The following is a 16,449-nucleotide window of genomic DNA, read 5'->3' as shown; positions in this document are numbered from 1 at the left end:
AATAAATAAATAAGTGTAATGTTGTATTATTAGCACGATAAGGGAAAAAAAAGTTACCAATACGTTTGTTTCATAATTACCAGCGTGGCGAATGAAAACGAATCCGAAGCAGCAACCAACCTCAGCATCACATACACATCAGCGTAATGAAATAATAAGCACGGTAAGAAACACACACAAAAAAAGGTTATCACTAAGTTTGTTTCATAATTACCGATATTACGAAAGACGAGGTTCAATAACGTAACCTCGACATCACTTTCGTAAATAGGCGGCCTTGTAACGTTGTAGCGGCAGCAGCGTACGCAAGCCACCTTATCAAGTATGTACGTGAATATCCGGGGCGGGTAACATGCGAGTATAGAGAATTAATTAACCTGGGAACCCGTGTATTACCTGCCTGGAATTAGGTTTACCTGTACATATATATTTAGAGGCTGGCCACGCGAAACGGACCCAGAGGTTAGTGTGCCCTTTGGTTCTCTCTCTCTCTCTCTCTCTCTCTCTCTCTTCCTTCCTTCTTTCTTCCTCTTTTCTTCTCCTCCTTTCCTTTCTTTCCTTTCCTTTCTTTTCGTTTCCTTATATCTTCAGTTTATCAGTTATTCTCTCTCTCTCTCTCTCTCTCTCCCGTGTCTTGGCTCAAACATTTGCATATTCCGTAATTTCAGTGAATCGTAGGTGCGCCTCGGCCATTCAGCGATCAAACACTCTGGCTAAGGGAGAGTGAGTGAGTAAGTGAGGGAGTGAGGGAGTGAGTGAAGGAGTGAGCGAAGATGTGAATAAATAAGGGCAACGAGAGGTAAGTAAGGGAAGGAAGGAGAAATAAAGTAGGTGAGAGAAAGTTGGGAAGGGATGGAAGGTGGAAATAAATTTGTAAGTGGGTGTATCAGAGAAGTGAATAAGTGAATGAGGGAAGGAGTGAATAAGTAAGGGAAGGACCGAGAACGGGAGAAGGTAGATGAATGACTAAGGAAAGAATGGAAGGAGGGAATACATTAATGAGTGGGTGTGTGTGAGTGAGTGAGTGAGAAAAGGAGGGAGAAAAGCGATAGAGTAGATGACTGGGTAGGGAAGGGATAAAACTTGGAAGGAGGGAATTACTTATGGAGTGTGTGAGAGTGAGAAAGAGAGAGAGGGAAAGAGTGAAGTAAATGAGTGCAAGAATGAAGAAATGAGTGAGTATGTGAGAGAGAGAGAGAGAGAGAGAGAGAGAGAGAGAGAGAGAGAGAGAGAGAGAGAGAGAGAGAGAGAGAGAGAGAGAGAGAGAGAGAGAGAGAGCAGGAGGGAGAGAGAGAGGGAAGTAAATATAGGCGTGTGAGTTGAGTAAGCGAGTTAGTGAAAGATGGAGAGAGGAAGCGAGATAATGGGCCAAGTGAGTTAGTAAATGAATGCATGAGTGAGTAAGTGAGCGAGAGAGAGAGAGAGAGAGAGAGAGAGAGAGAGAGAGAGAGAGAGAGAGAGTTTACATGTATTAGAAATAACTCGTAGTGGTACTTGTAGATCTATGTTGAAGTGAATCAGTGAGGGTTTGAAACGAAGAGATGAAAGAAGGAAATAAAATAAAGGAAATGTAAGGAGGGGAAAACCAGAGTCAACGAGTGAGAGTGAGTGGGTGAGTGCATGGGTGAGATGGGGAGAGGGATGAGGAACGAGTTACAAATTGACTGATGGTCGGAGAGGAGGGGAGGAAGGGAGGGAAGGGAAAGCGATAAGAGGATAAACGAAGGGAAGGGAGAGGAGAGGATGAAGGGGGGAGGGAGAGAAGAAGAGAAGGAATGGAATTGCTAGGGTAGGTCAGTGGGGCTTAGAGAGAGAGAGAGAGAGAGAGAGAGAGAGAGAGAGAGAGAGAGAGAGAGAGAGAGAGAGAGAGAGAGAGAGAGAGAGAGAGAGAGAGAGAGAGAGAGAGAGAGAGAGAGAGAGAGAATAACTAACAGACTGAAGATACAAGGAAACCAAAAGAAAGGAAAGGAAAGGAAACGAAAGGAAAGGAAAGGCAAGGGAAGGGAAAAGAAGGAAAGGAAGGAGAAGAGACTAAAGAAATAAAGAGATGGGAAGGAAGGGCAAGGAACGAGAGAGAGAGAGAGAGAGAGAGAGAGAGAGAGAGAGAGAGAGAGAGAGAGAGAGAGAGAGAGAGAGAGAGAGAGAGAGAGAGAGAGAGAGAGAGAGAGAGAGAGAAAAGGCATGCGAAGTAAAATATATGCAATAGAAAAATGTGTATTGGATGTGTTGGAACAAGGGATCAAAAGCATTGTAAAATTAATGCCAACTTTTATCACTAGTTTCTTTTCTCTTGTTGATGCTTTTTCTTAGATTTTATGTCTGCAATTTTGTATTTAATAAGAAAATAGAAATTCGACGCCTGCATTTCGACATTCCCAATTGAACGACAAAACAAAACAAGAAAAGAGATGAATAAAATGAGTAAATAAATAAATAAACACGTATACAGTTCTTAAAATAATGGAAGAAAGAGGAAATACGAGAAACCCAAACAGAAAAAAAGCAATTAGTTGGAAATATCTCTCGATTTCTCCACCACGTCCTGGATCAAAATTAATTCTTGCCTTCTTTTTACACCGAGAGACTCAGACAAAAAAAGAATTAATTGAAAGCTTAATAACTTTTTCTTTTGCACCACTTAACACTTTTTTTTTATATCTCAGCAAGTGTCCTCAAAGGAGTCGAACCCTGGACGCTAAAATTTCGTACTGTATAATTAGTGTGTGTGTGTGTGTGTGTGTGTGAGAGAGAGAGAGAGAGAGAGAGAGAGAGAGAGAGAGAGAGAGAGAGAGAGAGAGAGAGAGAGAGAGAGAGAGAGAGAGACCGTCACCACCACGACTTCCTTCACCATTTTTTCTCCCCATTCACCACCACCACCACCACCACCATGACCACTACCACAACCATCAACACCACCACCATTATTAACAACGACAACAACCATTACCATCCCTACCATCACTCGCTACCATAATTTGCGTTAGAGAGAGAGAGAGAGAGAGAGAGAGAGAGAGAGAGAGAGAGAGAGAGAGAGAGAGAGAGAGAGAGAGAGAGAGAGAGAGAGAGAGAGAGAGAGATATCCCTGGCCCCGCAACAAGTCTTCACATGCACTAATAAAATAAAACATGAGCAATAAAATATATAAGAAAAATGCCCTCAAGCTGCAATAATAAATGAAATAAAAAGAATTAACAAACAAGCTAAATAACCTTTCCGAAAAATTCCCTTGAAACAAAAATAGAATTGTAGATAGAACAGAGAAAGATTAAACTGACAAATGAACAAACAGATAAATGAATACATAAAGAAAGGGATCGTTTATTCATTTTTTTAAAGTGAAAATTCGAAAAAAAAAGTAAAAAAAAAAGGAAACGTTAAAAATGTAAAAAAAAAGTAAAAAGACAGGAAAATAGGAATATGGGAAATGCAAATAATAGGAAATGAAAAAAATAGGAAAAAAGGATATGTAAGAAAAATAAATGTTAGAAATAGGAAAAATGGGAAAATAGAAAATGTATAAATAAAGAAAATGTAAAAAAAATATAAAAAATGTAAAAAAAATAGAAAATGTAAATAGAAAAACTAGGAAAACAGGAAATGTAAAAAAATATGAAAAAAATGGGAAAATAGGAAATGTAAAACAATCGGAAAAATAGCAAAATAGGAACTGTAAAAAAATTGGAATCATGGGAAAACTAGAAAATGGAATAAAACAGGAAAAATAGGAAAAAATAGGAAATGCAAACAATAGGAGATGTACAGAATAGGAAATATATATAAAAAAAAAATAGCAAACGTGAGCGAAAGGAAAAATCTTGTTAAAAAGTTTTCCCTTCCATAAGGCGGAATTTAAAAGTTGACAACTATTTCATCATTGCATTTCTTTTTGCATCACCAACCACCGCCACCACCACCACCACCGCTCTCTCTCTCTCTCTCTCACCATTACGCCTTTATCCAACAAGTTTTTCTCCCTCTTCTTCACCACAACCACTACCTACAGCAACATGATCACTACCACAACCATCAACACCACCACCACCACCACAGCAACCATTACCATCCCTACCATCACTCGCTACCATAATTTGAACCACCATAATTACTCCTGTCCTCCAACTACCACCACTGTTATGCTCATCACCACCATAAACACCACCACGACCACCGTAGCCACCACCACCAGAACCTACATCCTCATCACCCTTTCACCCCGCCCCCCCCCAACCACCACCACCACCACCACCAGCACTGTCAAATATGGAGAGGAGCTGTCAATCCCTGCCTGTCAGTATCACCAGGTGTATAGGGGAACGATGGGGAGGGGAGGGAGCGAGAGGGGGGGAGATACGCACTCCACTCCCCTCCTCTCCCCTCTCCCTCCTCCCCCTTCCCCCCCCCTCGCAATGGCAGCGGTAGAGGTCATATTAGTGTGACATTTGGATGGGAAGGTAATTTTAGCTTTGGGACGCAGAAATACAGAATGTTGATGCAAATGAGATACCTGTCTATCGCTCTGTCTATCTGTGGATCCGTCTGTCTGTCTGTCTGTCTGGGTGGGTTTGGGTCTTCTCGCATGTTTCCTGTTCGTGTCTGTTGCGTAACTCTGGACGTGTGTGTGTGTGTGTGTGTGTGTGTGTGTGTGTGTGTGTGTGTGTGTGTGTGTGTGGAGTCAGTCCGTCTGTGTCTTTGTTTCTTTGTTTATCTTAGTCTGTCTATCCCCCCCCCCCCCCTCTCTCTCTCTCTCTCTCTCTCTCTCTCTCTCTCTCTCTCACTAATTGCTATTTGAGATCCCTGATGCGAGTACCACTGGAGGAGAGGAGAGAGGGGAAAGGAAGAGAGAAGGGAGAGAGAGGGAGAAAAGAGAGAGGGAGAGAGAGAGGGAGAGAAAGAGAGGGAGAGAGAACCAGCGTACGAGGATAAAGGAGAGATAAAATAATTAGTGTGGACGTAGAACTGTCAGTGTGAGAAAACAATTGGAACGCACATAAAAAAAAGTAAATTCAATAGAGAGAGAGAGAGAGAGAGAGAGAGAGAGAGAGAGAGAGAGAGAGAGAGAGAGAGAGAGAGAGAGAGAGAGAGAGAGAGAGAGAGAGTGACTTTTGTAAAATGTTCATTGTGTACTTCAAAACAAAACAAAAAAAGGTAACACGCATCGGAAAATATATATACGATAGAGGAATATGATAAAAAAAAATGCAGAATGACCAAAACAAAACAAAAAAAGGTGAAATGGTATATACGCACGAACCCACCCGAACGAAAATCATTTAGAAATATGAAAAAAAGATAGAAAAACACTAAAAAACGCCTCGGTATGGATTTTCCGAAGCTGCCGCCTCAGACCGCTTGAGAGAATTATAATGGAAAGCAATAGATGTGAAGGTGGTGTGGGGGGTGTGGAGGTGGTGTGGGTGGTAGGGGTGGTGGTGGTGGTGGTGGTGGTGGTGGTGGTGAGGGCGGTTGAAGGGGAAAAAAGTTGATGGTGATGAAGAAAGTTATAGAGTTTAGTTAGAGAAGAATTAGGAAAAAAAAATGCACAGTTAACTTGTACGTAGTAGTAGTAGTAGTAGTAGTAGTAGTAGAAGTAGTAGTAGGAGTGGTAGAAGTAGAAAGGACGAATACCGAATTACAAAAAAGCGAAGACGAAAGGAAGAAGATGGAGGTACAAACAGGAAGGGGGAGAGAAGAATAGGGAGGGAGGTAGAGAAGGAAGAGCTAAATGAAAGAAGGGATTTTTTTTATGGTTGCATTAATTTTGCTGACGTTTGCCGCTTGCGTGTGTTAAGGTCAAGAAAAATAACACAGCGAAAGATAAATGAGTAGGAGGAGGAGGAGAAGAAGCGGAAGGAGAATTGAAGCAGGAGAAGGGAGAAGAGGATTGAATTCAGGGAAGGAGGAAGAAGGATATAAGTAAGAGAAGGAGGACGAGGAATTAAATAGGAAGCAGAGGAAGGATAAGTATTCAAATAGGAGAAAGAGGAGAAGGAGGAGGAGAGGAAGAAGTAAGAGGGTGAGGATTAAGGAGGAGAAGAAGGAGGAATGATATAAATAGAAGAATTAGGAGGAGGAATGAAGTAAAAAGAAGGAGGGGGATTCAAATGGAAGGAGGAGGAAGGAGATAGGAGAAGGAGGAGGAGGAATGAAGTAGAAGGAGAAGGAAGAGAATGGGGAAGGGGATTGAAGTAGGAGAAGGACGAAGAGAATCAAAGTAGAAGGAGGTGGAGGAGAACTGAAGAAGGAGGAGGAGGAGGAGAAGTAGAAGAATAAGGAGGGATATTGAAGTGGAGAAGGAGGAGAAGTAGAAGAATAAGGAGGGATATTGAAGTGGAGAAGGAGGAGAAGTAGAAGAATAAGGAGGGATATTGAAGTGGAGAAGGAGGAGAAGTAGAAGAATAAGGAGGGATAGTGAAGTGGAGAAGGAGGAGAAGTAGAAGAATAAGGAGGGATATTGAAGTAGGCAAGTTAATAAGAGAGGTGGTTGTTATGATCCTCCGGGAAGAACCACAAGAGGATCATGGTTAGGCTGAGGAGCGTGAAGGAGCGTGAAGGGAATTAGGAAAGAAAACAGACTTGATTAAAGAATAACGCCGACATACCAACTTTTTCTTGCTCGATGACTCAAGGAGAAGGAAAAAAAGGAATAGCAAGCCCACCCACCCACCCATCCAACACACACACACACACACACACACACACACACACACACGGAATGACGAGATCCACACAACAGACACCGCGGGGATGGAGAGAACACACACACACACACACACACACACACACACACACACACACACACACACACACATCCTGGGCTATCGCGTGAGTTCATAAGCTAAGAAAGTGCTGCCGGGGTGGGAAGCGACACACACACACACACACACACACACACAGTTTATTATTATTATTATTATTATTATTATTATTATTATTATTATTATTATTATTATTATTATTATTATCATTATTATTATCATTATTATTATTGCTTTACACGTCCATGAATACGAGACTTTTATTAACTGCCCTTTTTTGTTTGCTTAGAAATTTAATAAAAACAGCCCAAGCTCGCCCGTGTACGTCACCTTTAAAATATAAACTTCTCTCGCAAAAACATATGTTCTTAAAAGTTGTTTTCTCTTTCAGATATTTATGAAAACCCTGCTTAAGGCTGAGCTATTTCTCTCTCTCTCTCTCTCATTGAATGTGTGTGTGTGTGTGTGTGTGTGTGTGTGTGTGTGTGTGTGAGAGAGAGAGAGAGAGAGAGAGAGAGAGAGAGAGAGAGAGAGAGAGAGAGAGAGAGAGAGAGAGAGAGAGAGAATATTCATGTATGCATGGTCAAGATATTAACACAGTAGTTATCTTTTTTTTTCTTCATTTTTTGTGTAAACAGCTGCGTACTTCCTTCACTTTTTTCTGCTGAATTTTGTAGGAGGATTGAATTTAAAGCAGAGTCGTGTGTGTGTGTGTGTGTGTGTGTGTGTGTGTGTGTGTGTGTGTGTGTGTGTGTGTGACTTGTTATTTACGTTCATCTTGGTTTTTCTGTTCGTATGTAAATTCTCTCGAGTGCGTATGTGTATCTACTTAGTGTGTGTGTGTGTGTGTGTGTGTGTGTGTGTGTCCACATTTTTTCCTCTCCCTTTCTTTTTGTACTGTGAAAAGTTTCGTGCGCTATAACACACACACACACACACACACACACACACACACACACACACACACACACACACACAGGCAGGCAGCTTTTATCCTTTACGTACGTCTGTTGCATTACTTTCGGCCATCTGTTTGTGTGTCCGCCTGTCTGTCTGTCATTCTCTCTCTCTCTCTCTCTCCCCGCCATTAGTATTCAGGGTGGGCCGCATGGTAATCCCTGCCCGGGCCGGACCGCCACTTTTGGGGCGTCGCCGGCCGCTAATTGTGCCCCGATAGTGATCAGGCTGCCGCTGATTCATGACCAAAACCGAGAGGCAGAAAACACCCTCGGAAGGCGCTGACGGGGACGAGAACTAATGAATGTGTCCAGGCCTTCAGCTGCTGCCCCGGGCTGCGTCTGGTTGTTGTGGGGAGGGTGAGAGTGATGGAAGCTTGAGGGAGCAGATCTGGGGAAGATTTAGGTCCTCCCTCCCTCAGGCTGCCTCCCAAGTGGTCTGTGATCCGTGGGTGGATGGGGCCTCGGCGGCATGGCTGTGAGGTGGTGGTCCCTGGGTGGAAGGTGGCCTGCAAGTCGGGGTCATAATTGGGAGTAGAGAGATGTTTGGGTTTGGACTCACCTTCTTGAGGGTGCCGACGCTGGTGCCGAGGAAGGCGACGGTGTGGGCGGCTGTGGCCGTGGCGTGCACGCCCGTCACCAGCGTGCGAGGCAGCCGCAGCGCCGCGCGTCCCACCATGGGCGCTGGGCCTGAGATCTTGAGGCCAACCTCGCAGAAGGAGAGAATGTTGCCCATGGTGCCCTGCTGTGGACACTTTCCGTTGAGGATGGGCCCCGAGATGTACTCCATCCCGCGGTACTGCATCGAGCCGTTGAAGCACATGTGGATGTTCTCGTTGAACTTGGCCTCGACGTCGTGGACGGAGTACACGCACACGGCGGAGGCGGCCTCGGGGCGGGCCGTGTGGCCCTGCGAGGGCGCGAAGGCCGCCACGAGCACATAGCCGCCTTCAGGCACGCCCATGCTGGCGGCGAGGTCGCTGCCGGCGACCACCAGCTTGGCGTCCTGCACCAGGTTGTAGTTGACGCCGTCACCGCCCAAACACTCCAGCGTGATCTCCGTGTACGAGTCATAGTTGGCGTCAGTGATACAGGAGCGAGAGATGCGGCTAATGTAGCCCAGTTCCTCCTGCCCCGGCAAGTGAGACTTCTTTTGTACCGTCACAAAGTACACGAAATCGTTGGTGGTGAAGCCGTACACGTACTGAATCAGGAAGTGGTCGCGTACTTTGACATCGATGCGCACGAGTGACTGTTTCGAGAACGAGTACTCTGCGTAGTCAAGGTCATAGAGGTTCCTGGTGGAGATGGCGGGCACGTCATGGCGGTAGTCACCCACTGTGGTGAAGGTGGTGCCCACGTAGAGGGCGGAGGAGCCGCCCCATGGACTGTATTTTTCAGGGCCCACGAAGGCAAAGGTGGAGGCGTTTGGGTGGTTGGCAGCGACAGAGCGTGGGATGTAGTTTTCGTGCACCGAGAGGTTACCAAGACGGTATGTGTCACACGCGCCCTGTGACACGGAGCCGCAGGCGATTACGGCGCCGACCGATGGTGCCACGACCAGCAGCTTGTTGTAGTTGTCGGTCTGCAGGCGGTGGATGTGGTCGTCGCAGCTGGCGGCGTGACACGCGGGTGAGTCGAGGCGCGGCCCCGTCACCACTTGATGCACGGGCAGGAAGGTGCCGCCGTCCAGCTGGTAGAGGCGGTTGACGGCGCCCAGGTAGAGGTCATCGGTTTCAGGGTCGAGCGCCAGGTGGGTGAGGCGGTGGGTGCTGTTGGGCGGCGTGAACTGGGCCACCACCGCCCTCGACACGTTGAAGGCCACCGAGCCGGCGTTCTGGTCCCATGTCAAGGCGTCAGAGTTCTCCTGCTGCGGACGGACGCCTCCGCCCGCCTCCGGCAGCAGGGAGCCCCCGAGGACGAGGTGCAGTCCGCTTAGTAGCAGGTAGAGGCGGACGGCCCGGACAGCCACAGGGTGAGCCGCTGGTGCCATGGCGGCTCGAGGCGACACTCACCGCAGGGAGACACGCTCACCGTCTCGCCGGCCCATCCTGGGGAGGAAGAAAGAACTGGTTAGCGCCGAGCCCATGACAAGAATCCGCACCCACACCCACAACAGTGACCAATAACAATGTCTCGCACCCACACCTATACAGAGCTTGCCCAACACCCACGCCCCGCGACCACACCCACAGATATGACCCATGACAAGCCCTCGCACCCACACCCACACCGGCATTTATTACACTGTTATCTATGCCTCCCACAACTCCCCACACCACCCCCACACGAGCTGCTCCTCACCCTTCCCCCCCGCATTCCCAAACACACAGCAAACACCACTCGCAGGCTTCTTTCACGTCTTCCTTGTCATCTCCGTCTTTCTCCCTTGAGCCGAACCTCTTCCTCCTGCCTGGCCCCTCCCTTCCACCATTCCTTTCCACCCATCTCCCTCGGCTCTTGTCTCAGCTCCCTCCCTCCCCTGCCCCCCTCTCGTCCTCTCAGCTGAAGAGGACCATTAAAACTAACACGCTGATGTGCGAGGCGGGGCGACAGAGTTCCCAAGTTTAACTAACGGAAAGAATTGGAAGTATTCTTGATCCTGAGAACCGACCAGGAGGAGGAGGAGGAGGAGGACGAGGAGGAGGAGGAGGACGAGGGTGAAACTGGATATGAAGAATAGACGACGGACGAGACAAAGAGGATGAGGAGCGGAAAAGGAAGAAGAGGAAACAAGGAATAAAATGAAAGAAGGGACGTCGGAGGAGTTGAGTTGCTTTGAAATAAGAACAAAAATAAAGATGAAACAAAAGCACAAGCAGCTGAAAGACGGAGGAAAAAATAAACAAAACTTACACAAATAGATCAAAGAAGAAAGAGATAAAGGCATAAAAGAGATGCAATAAGGAGACAAAGAGAATAAGAAGCACGAAGAGGAAGAAAAAAACTGAGGCGGAGGAGGTTGAGGAGGAGGAGGAGGAGGAGAAGGAAGACGACGACTAAGACGAATACAACTACAGCATCAAGAGTTGGAGACAAAAAAAAAAAAAAAGAAGGAAGAGGAGAAGAAGAACAATAAGTAGGAGGAGAAGGAAGGATGAAGAGGAAGGAGAGTAAAAGAGGAGAAGGAGGAGGAGGAGAAGATGAAAAAGAAATAGAAGGAGGAGGAGGAGGAAGGAGGAAGAGGAGGAAAAGGCAAACGAAGGATAAGGAGAAGATGAAGAAATAGAAGTAGAAGATGGAGGAGGAGGAAGGGGGGAAGAAAGAAGAAGGTTAAAAGAAGAAGAGAAGGATGAGGAGCAGAAGAAGAAAAAGAAGTCAAAAGAGGGGAAGGAAGGAGGATGAGGAAGGAAAGGGAAAACAGGGGAAGCGGAAGAGAAGGAGGAAGGAAAGGTAAAAGAGGAAGAGGAAGAAGAGGAGGAAGAGGAGGAGGAGGAGGCGGTTTCTCTTCTTTCACTTAACTTCACTTCCTCGTACGTTCCAAGCCGTTCTGAACCTGATCACCGGAAAACAAACATTAAATTCGGAATCGACACACTCATTATGCGGTGCTGAGGCGACGTCACGGAGAGGGGAAAGGGAGAGAGGGAGGGAGGGAGGGAGGGATTACGGAAGGGAAGGCTGGAGGAAAGATACGGAGGGAGAGAGAAAGGTAGGGGCTCAAGGGACAGGAAAATCGTTAGGTGAGAGAGAGAGAGAAAGAAGTGAAGAGGAAGAAAAGAGAATAAGAGAAGAGAGAATATCGTTTGGTGAAAGAGGGAGAGAAGTGAAGAATGAAAATATGGAAAAGGAAGAGGAAAAGAGAATAAAGGAGAATAAGAGAAGAGAAAAAAATTGTTAGGTGAAATAGTAAAAAGAAGAAAGGAATGAGTGTAAGAAAAAAGAAGAGGAGGAGGAGGAAAAGAGAATGCAGGAAAGGCAAAGCATATTCCTCTCCCCAACCTCACTCCTCTTCTTCCTCCTCTTCCTCTTCCTCTGTCGTGCGGGTGAAAAGTGTGCATTAAAATGTTCTTATTCGAGTTGGTGACGCGGGAGACGCTGAAGGAGGCCCTGGGGACGCGAGGAGGAGGAGGAGAAAGAGGAGGAGGAGGAGGAGGAGGAGGAGGAGGAGGAGGGATGAGAAAAAAAGTAGAAAAAAAAGAGGAAGATGGAGAAAAGGAGACGGTGAAGAACAAGTAATACAAAAGAGGAGGAAGAGGAAGAAGGGAGAAGAAGGTAGAAGAAAGAGGAAAGAAGAAAAAGAGGAGAAGGAGGAGAGGAATGAGAAAAAAAGCACAAGAAAATAAAAAAAAGAGGAAGACGGGGAAAAGGAGAAGGTGAAGAAAAAGTAATAAGAAAGAGGAGGAAGAGGAAGACAGGAGAAGAAGGTAGAAGAAAGAGGAAAGAAGAGAAGAAGAAGGAGAGGAATGAGAAAAAAAGCACAAGGAAAAAAAAAGAGGAAGATGGGGAAAAGGAGATGAAGAACAAGTAGAAGGAAAGAGGAAGAGGAAGAGGAGCAAGAGGAGATGAAGGGAGGAGGAGGAGGAGATGGAAGTGGTGGTGGTAAGGGTGGAGGGTGATGGTCGTGAAGGAGGAAGAGGAGGAGGAGAAGGAGGAAGAGGAGGAGGATCAAGCGAATGTCCCGGAAAGAGGAGGAGGAAATGTCTTAAGAATGAGATGTTTTCTTAAAGAGATGGAGGATAAAAGGGATTGAGTCTTTTCCTTCCTTTTCTTTCTTGCTTCCTCTCCTTTGACCTCGTTGCTTCTTTTCCTGCTGTACTTTTCTCTCTTTTTTTTCCTTCATTTCGTCGACTTCTATTTTTTTTTCCTCATCGTCGTCATTTGTCATTTTCGTTCATCGTTTTGTTGTTTTGTTGATTCGTTATTTTATGGTAAGGCCTAAAATTGAGGCTTATGGTGTTGATGCGCGTGGCCTCGGCGTTCATCTCCGTCACGCTAACCTGGGAACACCTTTAACTTGTCACTCTGCTTCGTGTCTGTCTACCGAACTCAGCTTCCTAGGACCCACCACCACCATCACCACCAGCCTTTTCTACCTTCCTCATTTCCACCTCTTGTATCTTCCCTTTTCCTCCCTTTCCTTCTCTTCTTTCATTTTTTATCCATTTCTCTTTCTTTACCTATCTGGTTTCCATCTCCTCAAACTCTCCTTCTCCTCCACATTTCCACCTCCAGTAATATCCCTTTTCTTCTTTCACTTCCTTCCTTTTTTCCTCCATTTCTCTTTTTCTGCTTTCCATATTTCCATTTCCTTTAGCATTTCTTTTCTTCTTCCCTTTCTTTTTTCCACCATTTTCCTTTCTCTCCCTTCCACTTTTCCACCTCCTTGGCATCCCTTTTCCTCCCTTACCTTCCTTTTTTATTCATTTCCCTTTCTCTACCTTCTTTATTCTTACCTGCTGAACATCACTTTCCTTCCTCCCTTCCCTTTCTCTTTCCTCCATTCCCTTTTCTCTCCCTTCCACATTTCCACCTCAATGACATCCCTTTCCTCTCTTCCCATCACCACCAACACAACGACCTCCTCCCCCCCCCCACCACCACCACGACCCCCTTCCCCCCCCCACCCCCCCTCATCTCTACACGTGCTCTCCGCCACACTACAAACTTGAGTGAGATGTGGCGATTGATTATTAGTCCCTCGAGGCGCTTCTGTCGCGGTGCTGTCCCCTTGTAGCCCCCAAATGGTCCCCCTTTCCCCCTTGTAGCCCCCAAAATGTCAGCCCCCTCCTCCCCCTTCCCCCTGGCGGCTCTGACTGTGAAGGGGAAGGAATGGGGGTAGGGAGGAAGGGTGGTGTCTGCTAAACCTGCTTAATGGCGATGAGGGGAAGCGGAGGGAGCAAGGGAGCGTTGTTTTGGGAAAGGGGAATGGGAGGAAAGGTCGAGGTGGAAAATAGATAGGTAGAGAAGTGGATGAGAAGAAAAGGGAAGGGAGGAAAAGGGATGTTTAAGGAGGTGGGTATGACGTAGGTAGAAAAGGGGAGATGGAAAAAAAATAGAAAGGAAAGGGAGGAAAGGGATGCTGGAAATGGGGAAGGTAAAGAAAGTATGTAAAAGGGAAGGAAAGGGAGAAAGAAAGAGGATGTGAGAGAGGTGAAAATGAAGAAAGTAAAGGAAATGGAATAGAAAAGGGGATGTTACAGGAGGTAGAAAAAAAAGATGGAGAAAGGGAAAAGAGGAGGGAGGAAAAGGATAAGGAGGTGGAAATGAGGAAGGCAGAGAAAGGGAAATGGATGATAAAAAGGGAATGGAGGAAAAACGATCAGGAGGTGGAAATGACGAAGGCAGAAAAAGGGAAATGAAGGAAAAGCGATAAGGAGGTGGAAAAAAAACGTAGAGAAGATACAAAGAGAAGTAAATAGAAATTAAAGAAGGATAAGTAGGGAAAGACTAAAAGAGATGTTTGATAAGGGGAAAGAAGAGAGATAGAAACGATAAGAGTACATGATTGAGAGAGAGAAAGAAAAAGAGAGAGAGGGGGAAAAAAAGAAGGGGATGAAGATCGAATGACGGGGGTGTAGATAAGGGGTGATGGGGGGGGGGGGGGAGGGGAGGGAAAATGCAGCCTTGTCAGGGGATTTAATGGGTGATGAGAGAGGAGGATAAGGAGGGAAAAGGGGAGAGGGGATAACATGGTAAAAAGGGGAGAAGAGAAGAGGGGAGAGGAAAACGATGAGGGGATGTCTTGTTAGATGAAAAGGGAGGGGAGAAGAAGGGGGAGGAAGAAAGGGGGAGAAATAGCCGCGGGGGTGGAAAGGGAGAGAGAGAGAGAGAGAGAGAGAGAGAGAGAGAGAGAGAGAGAGAGAGAGAGAGAGAGAGAGAGAGAGAGAGAGAGAGAGAGAGAGAGAGAGAATCAGAAACTACAAAAAGTCTGGGAATGGAGGAGGAGGAAGAGGAGGAGGAGGGTTGAAGGAGAAAGACGCAGAAAACATAAAAAAAAGGAACGTGATGGGGAAAGGAGGGAGGAAGAGAATGGGAAAAACGATGAATGGGAGAAAGAGTTGATATGAGAGAGAGAGAGAGAGACGAAAGAGAGAGAGAGAGAGAGAAGAGAGAGGAGAGAGAGAGAGAGAGGAGAGAGAGAGAGAGAGAGAGAGAGAGAGAGAGAGAGAGAGAGAGAGAGAGAGAGAGAGAGAGAGAGAGAGAGAGAGAGAGAGAGAGAGAGAGAGAGAGAGAGAGAGAGAGAGAGAGAGAGAGAGAGAATGCATACGCCGTGTAGTCATTCCTGGTTGTGATCCTTTTGCTGTCCAGATGAAGAGACAAAGAGGAAAGGAGGGAGAGAAGGGAGGGAAGGAGGAGGGAGAGAAGGGAGGGAAGGGGGAGGGAAGGAAGAAAGGGAGGAGTCCAGTCGAAGCGATGGACTGATCTGTCGCTCATCTCCCTCCTCCTCCTCCTCCTCCTCCTCCTCCTCCTCCTCCTTCTCCTTTTCTCCATTCCACTCTTCCTACATCCATCTGTGCATGTCTTTGATCGCAGTCTTTTCTTTTCTCTTCTCTTTACTTTCATTTATTCTCTCTCTCTCTCTTTCTCTCTCGTCCATTATTTCAGGGTTGGTTCAGGTCTCTCTCTCTCTCTATTCTCCTCCAAACCTGTAACTGGGCATTCAAATTCCCCTCCCTTTCTTCCTTGCTTCCCTCCCTTCCTCTCCGTCCCACTGTTTCTCAATCTCTCCCTCCTCCCTCTCTCCTCCCTTGCCTCTCACAACCCTCCTCTCCACCCTCTTCACCTTCTGTTCACTATTCTCTAATTTGTTAAGCCTCGCATGTAATGATGATGATGATGATGATGATGGTGGGAATGGTGGTGGTGGTGGCGGTGATGAAGTAGTAGTAGTAGTAGTAGTAGTAGTAGTAGTAGTAGCAGCAGCAGCAGTAGTAGTAGTAGTAGTAGTAGTAGTAGTAGTAGTAATAGTAGTAGTAGTAGTATGATAATAATGAAAATAATAATGATTTGTTTTCTCGTTTTTTTGCAGGTATGTGGAGACGAGGGTAAGATGTGTGTGTGTGTGTGTGTGTGTGTGTGTGTGTGTGTGTGTGTGTGTGTGTGTGTGTGTGTGTGTGTGTGTGTGTGTGTGTGTGTGTGTGTGTGTGTGTGTGTGTGTGTGTGTGTGTGTGTGTGTGTGTCGTAAAAGGAGATAAAAAAAAAGAGGTACAGTAAGAAATATGGACAGCAACGGAAATAGATAGCGTGCGAATTGAGAAAGATGGAGAGAACAACCAAAAAGTATAGACAGAAAGAAAGAAGAAGAAGAAGAGGAGGAGGAGGAGGAGGAGGAGGAGGAGGAGGAGGAGGAGGAGGAGAGAAAAATGAAAGGGGAGAAGGAGGAAGATTTATTGAGAGGAAGAGGAGGGAGAGAAGCTATGGAAAGAAGGGAAGAGGAAGAGGAGGAGGAGGAGGAGGAGGAGGAGGAGAGAGAGGGGAGCAATAGAAGAGGGGGGAAGGGGTGATGGCGTTGGGGTGTGTGCTTCCCTGTCTGTGGGTGGGAGAGAGAGAGAGAGAGAGAGAGAGAGAGAGAGAGAGAGAGAGAGAGAGAGAGAGAGAGAGAGAGAGAGAGAGAGAGAGAGAGAGAGAGAGAGAGAAGAGAGCCTCCCGGTGTGATGGAACAATAGAGAGGGAGAGAAGGGTCCTCCATTCCCCCTTCTTCTCCTCTCTCTCTCTGCAACACACACACACATACAAACGCAATAGACGAACCCAAAACAAAAACAAAAACAAACAAAAATCTGACAAAAAAAAGA

The 16,449-nt window shown here is 46.3% G+C and overlaps 1 protein-coding gene across 3 annotated transcripts in view; it reads right to left on the bottom strand.

The window, feature by feature from the left end:
- The window catches only part of LOC126987108 (plexin-B-like), a 224,008-nt gene that overhangs the window by 133,736 nt on the left and 73,823 nt on the right, over positions 1–16,449 (bottom strand). For 2 of the 3 annotated variants that reach the window (XM_050843929.1, XM_050843982.1), the window contains exon 2: positions 8,274–9,762. In XM_050843929.1, coding sequence (XP_050699886.1) covers positions 8,274–9,704 — 1,431 coding nt within the window. In that variant the 5' untranslated portion in view covers positions 9,705–9,762. Of the gene's footprint in view, positions 1–8,273; positions 9,795–16,449 lie in introns of those variants that run through there. The other variant, XM_050843844.1, reaches the window with a different exon arrangement.

Source organism: Eriocheir sinensis, chromosome 1, assembly GCF_024679095.1.
Source record: "Eriocheir sinensis breed Jianghai 21 chromosome 1, ASM2467909v1, whole genome shotgun sequence".
NCBI classification, from domain to species: domain Eukaryota; kingdom Metazoa; phylum Arthropoda; class Malacostraca; order Decapoda; family Varunidae; genus Eriocheir; species Eriocheir sinensis.
The sequence above is the reverse complement of the archived record's forward strand: the minus strand, read 5'-3'. Positions and strand labels throughout refer to the sequence as shown.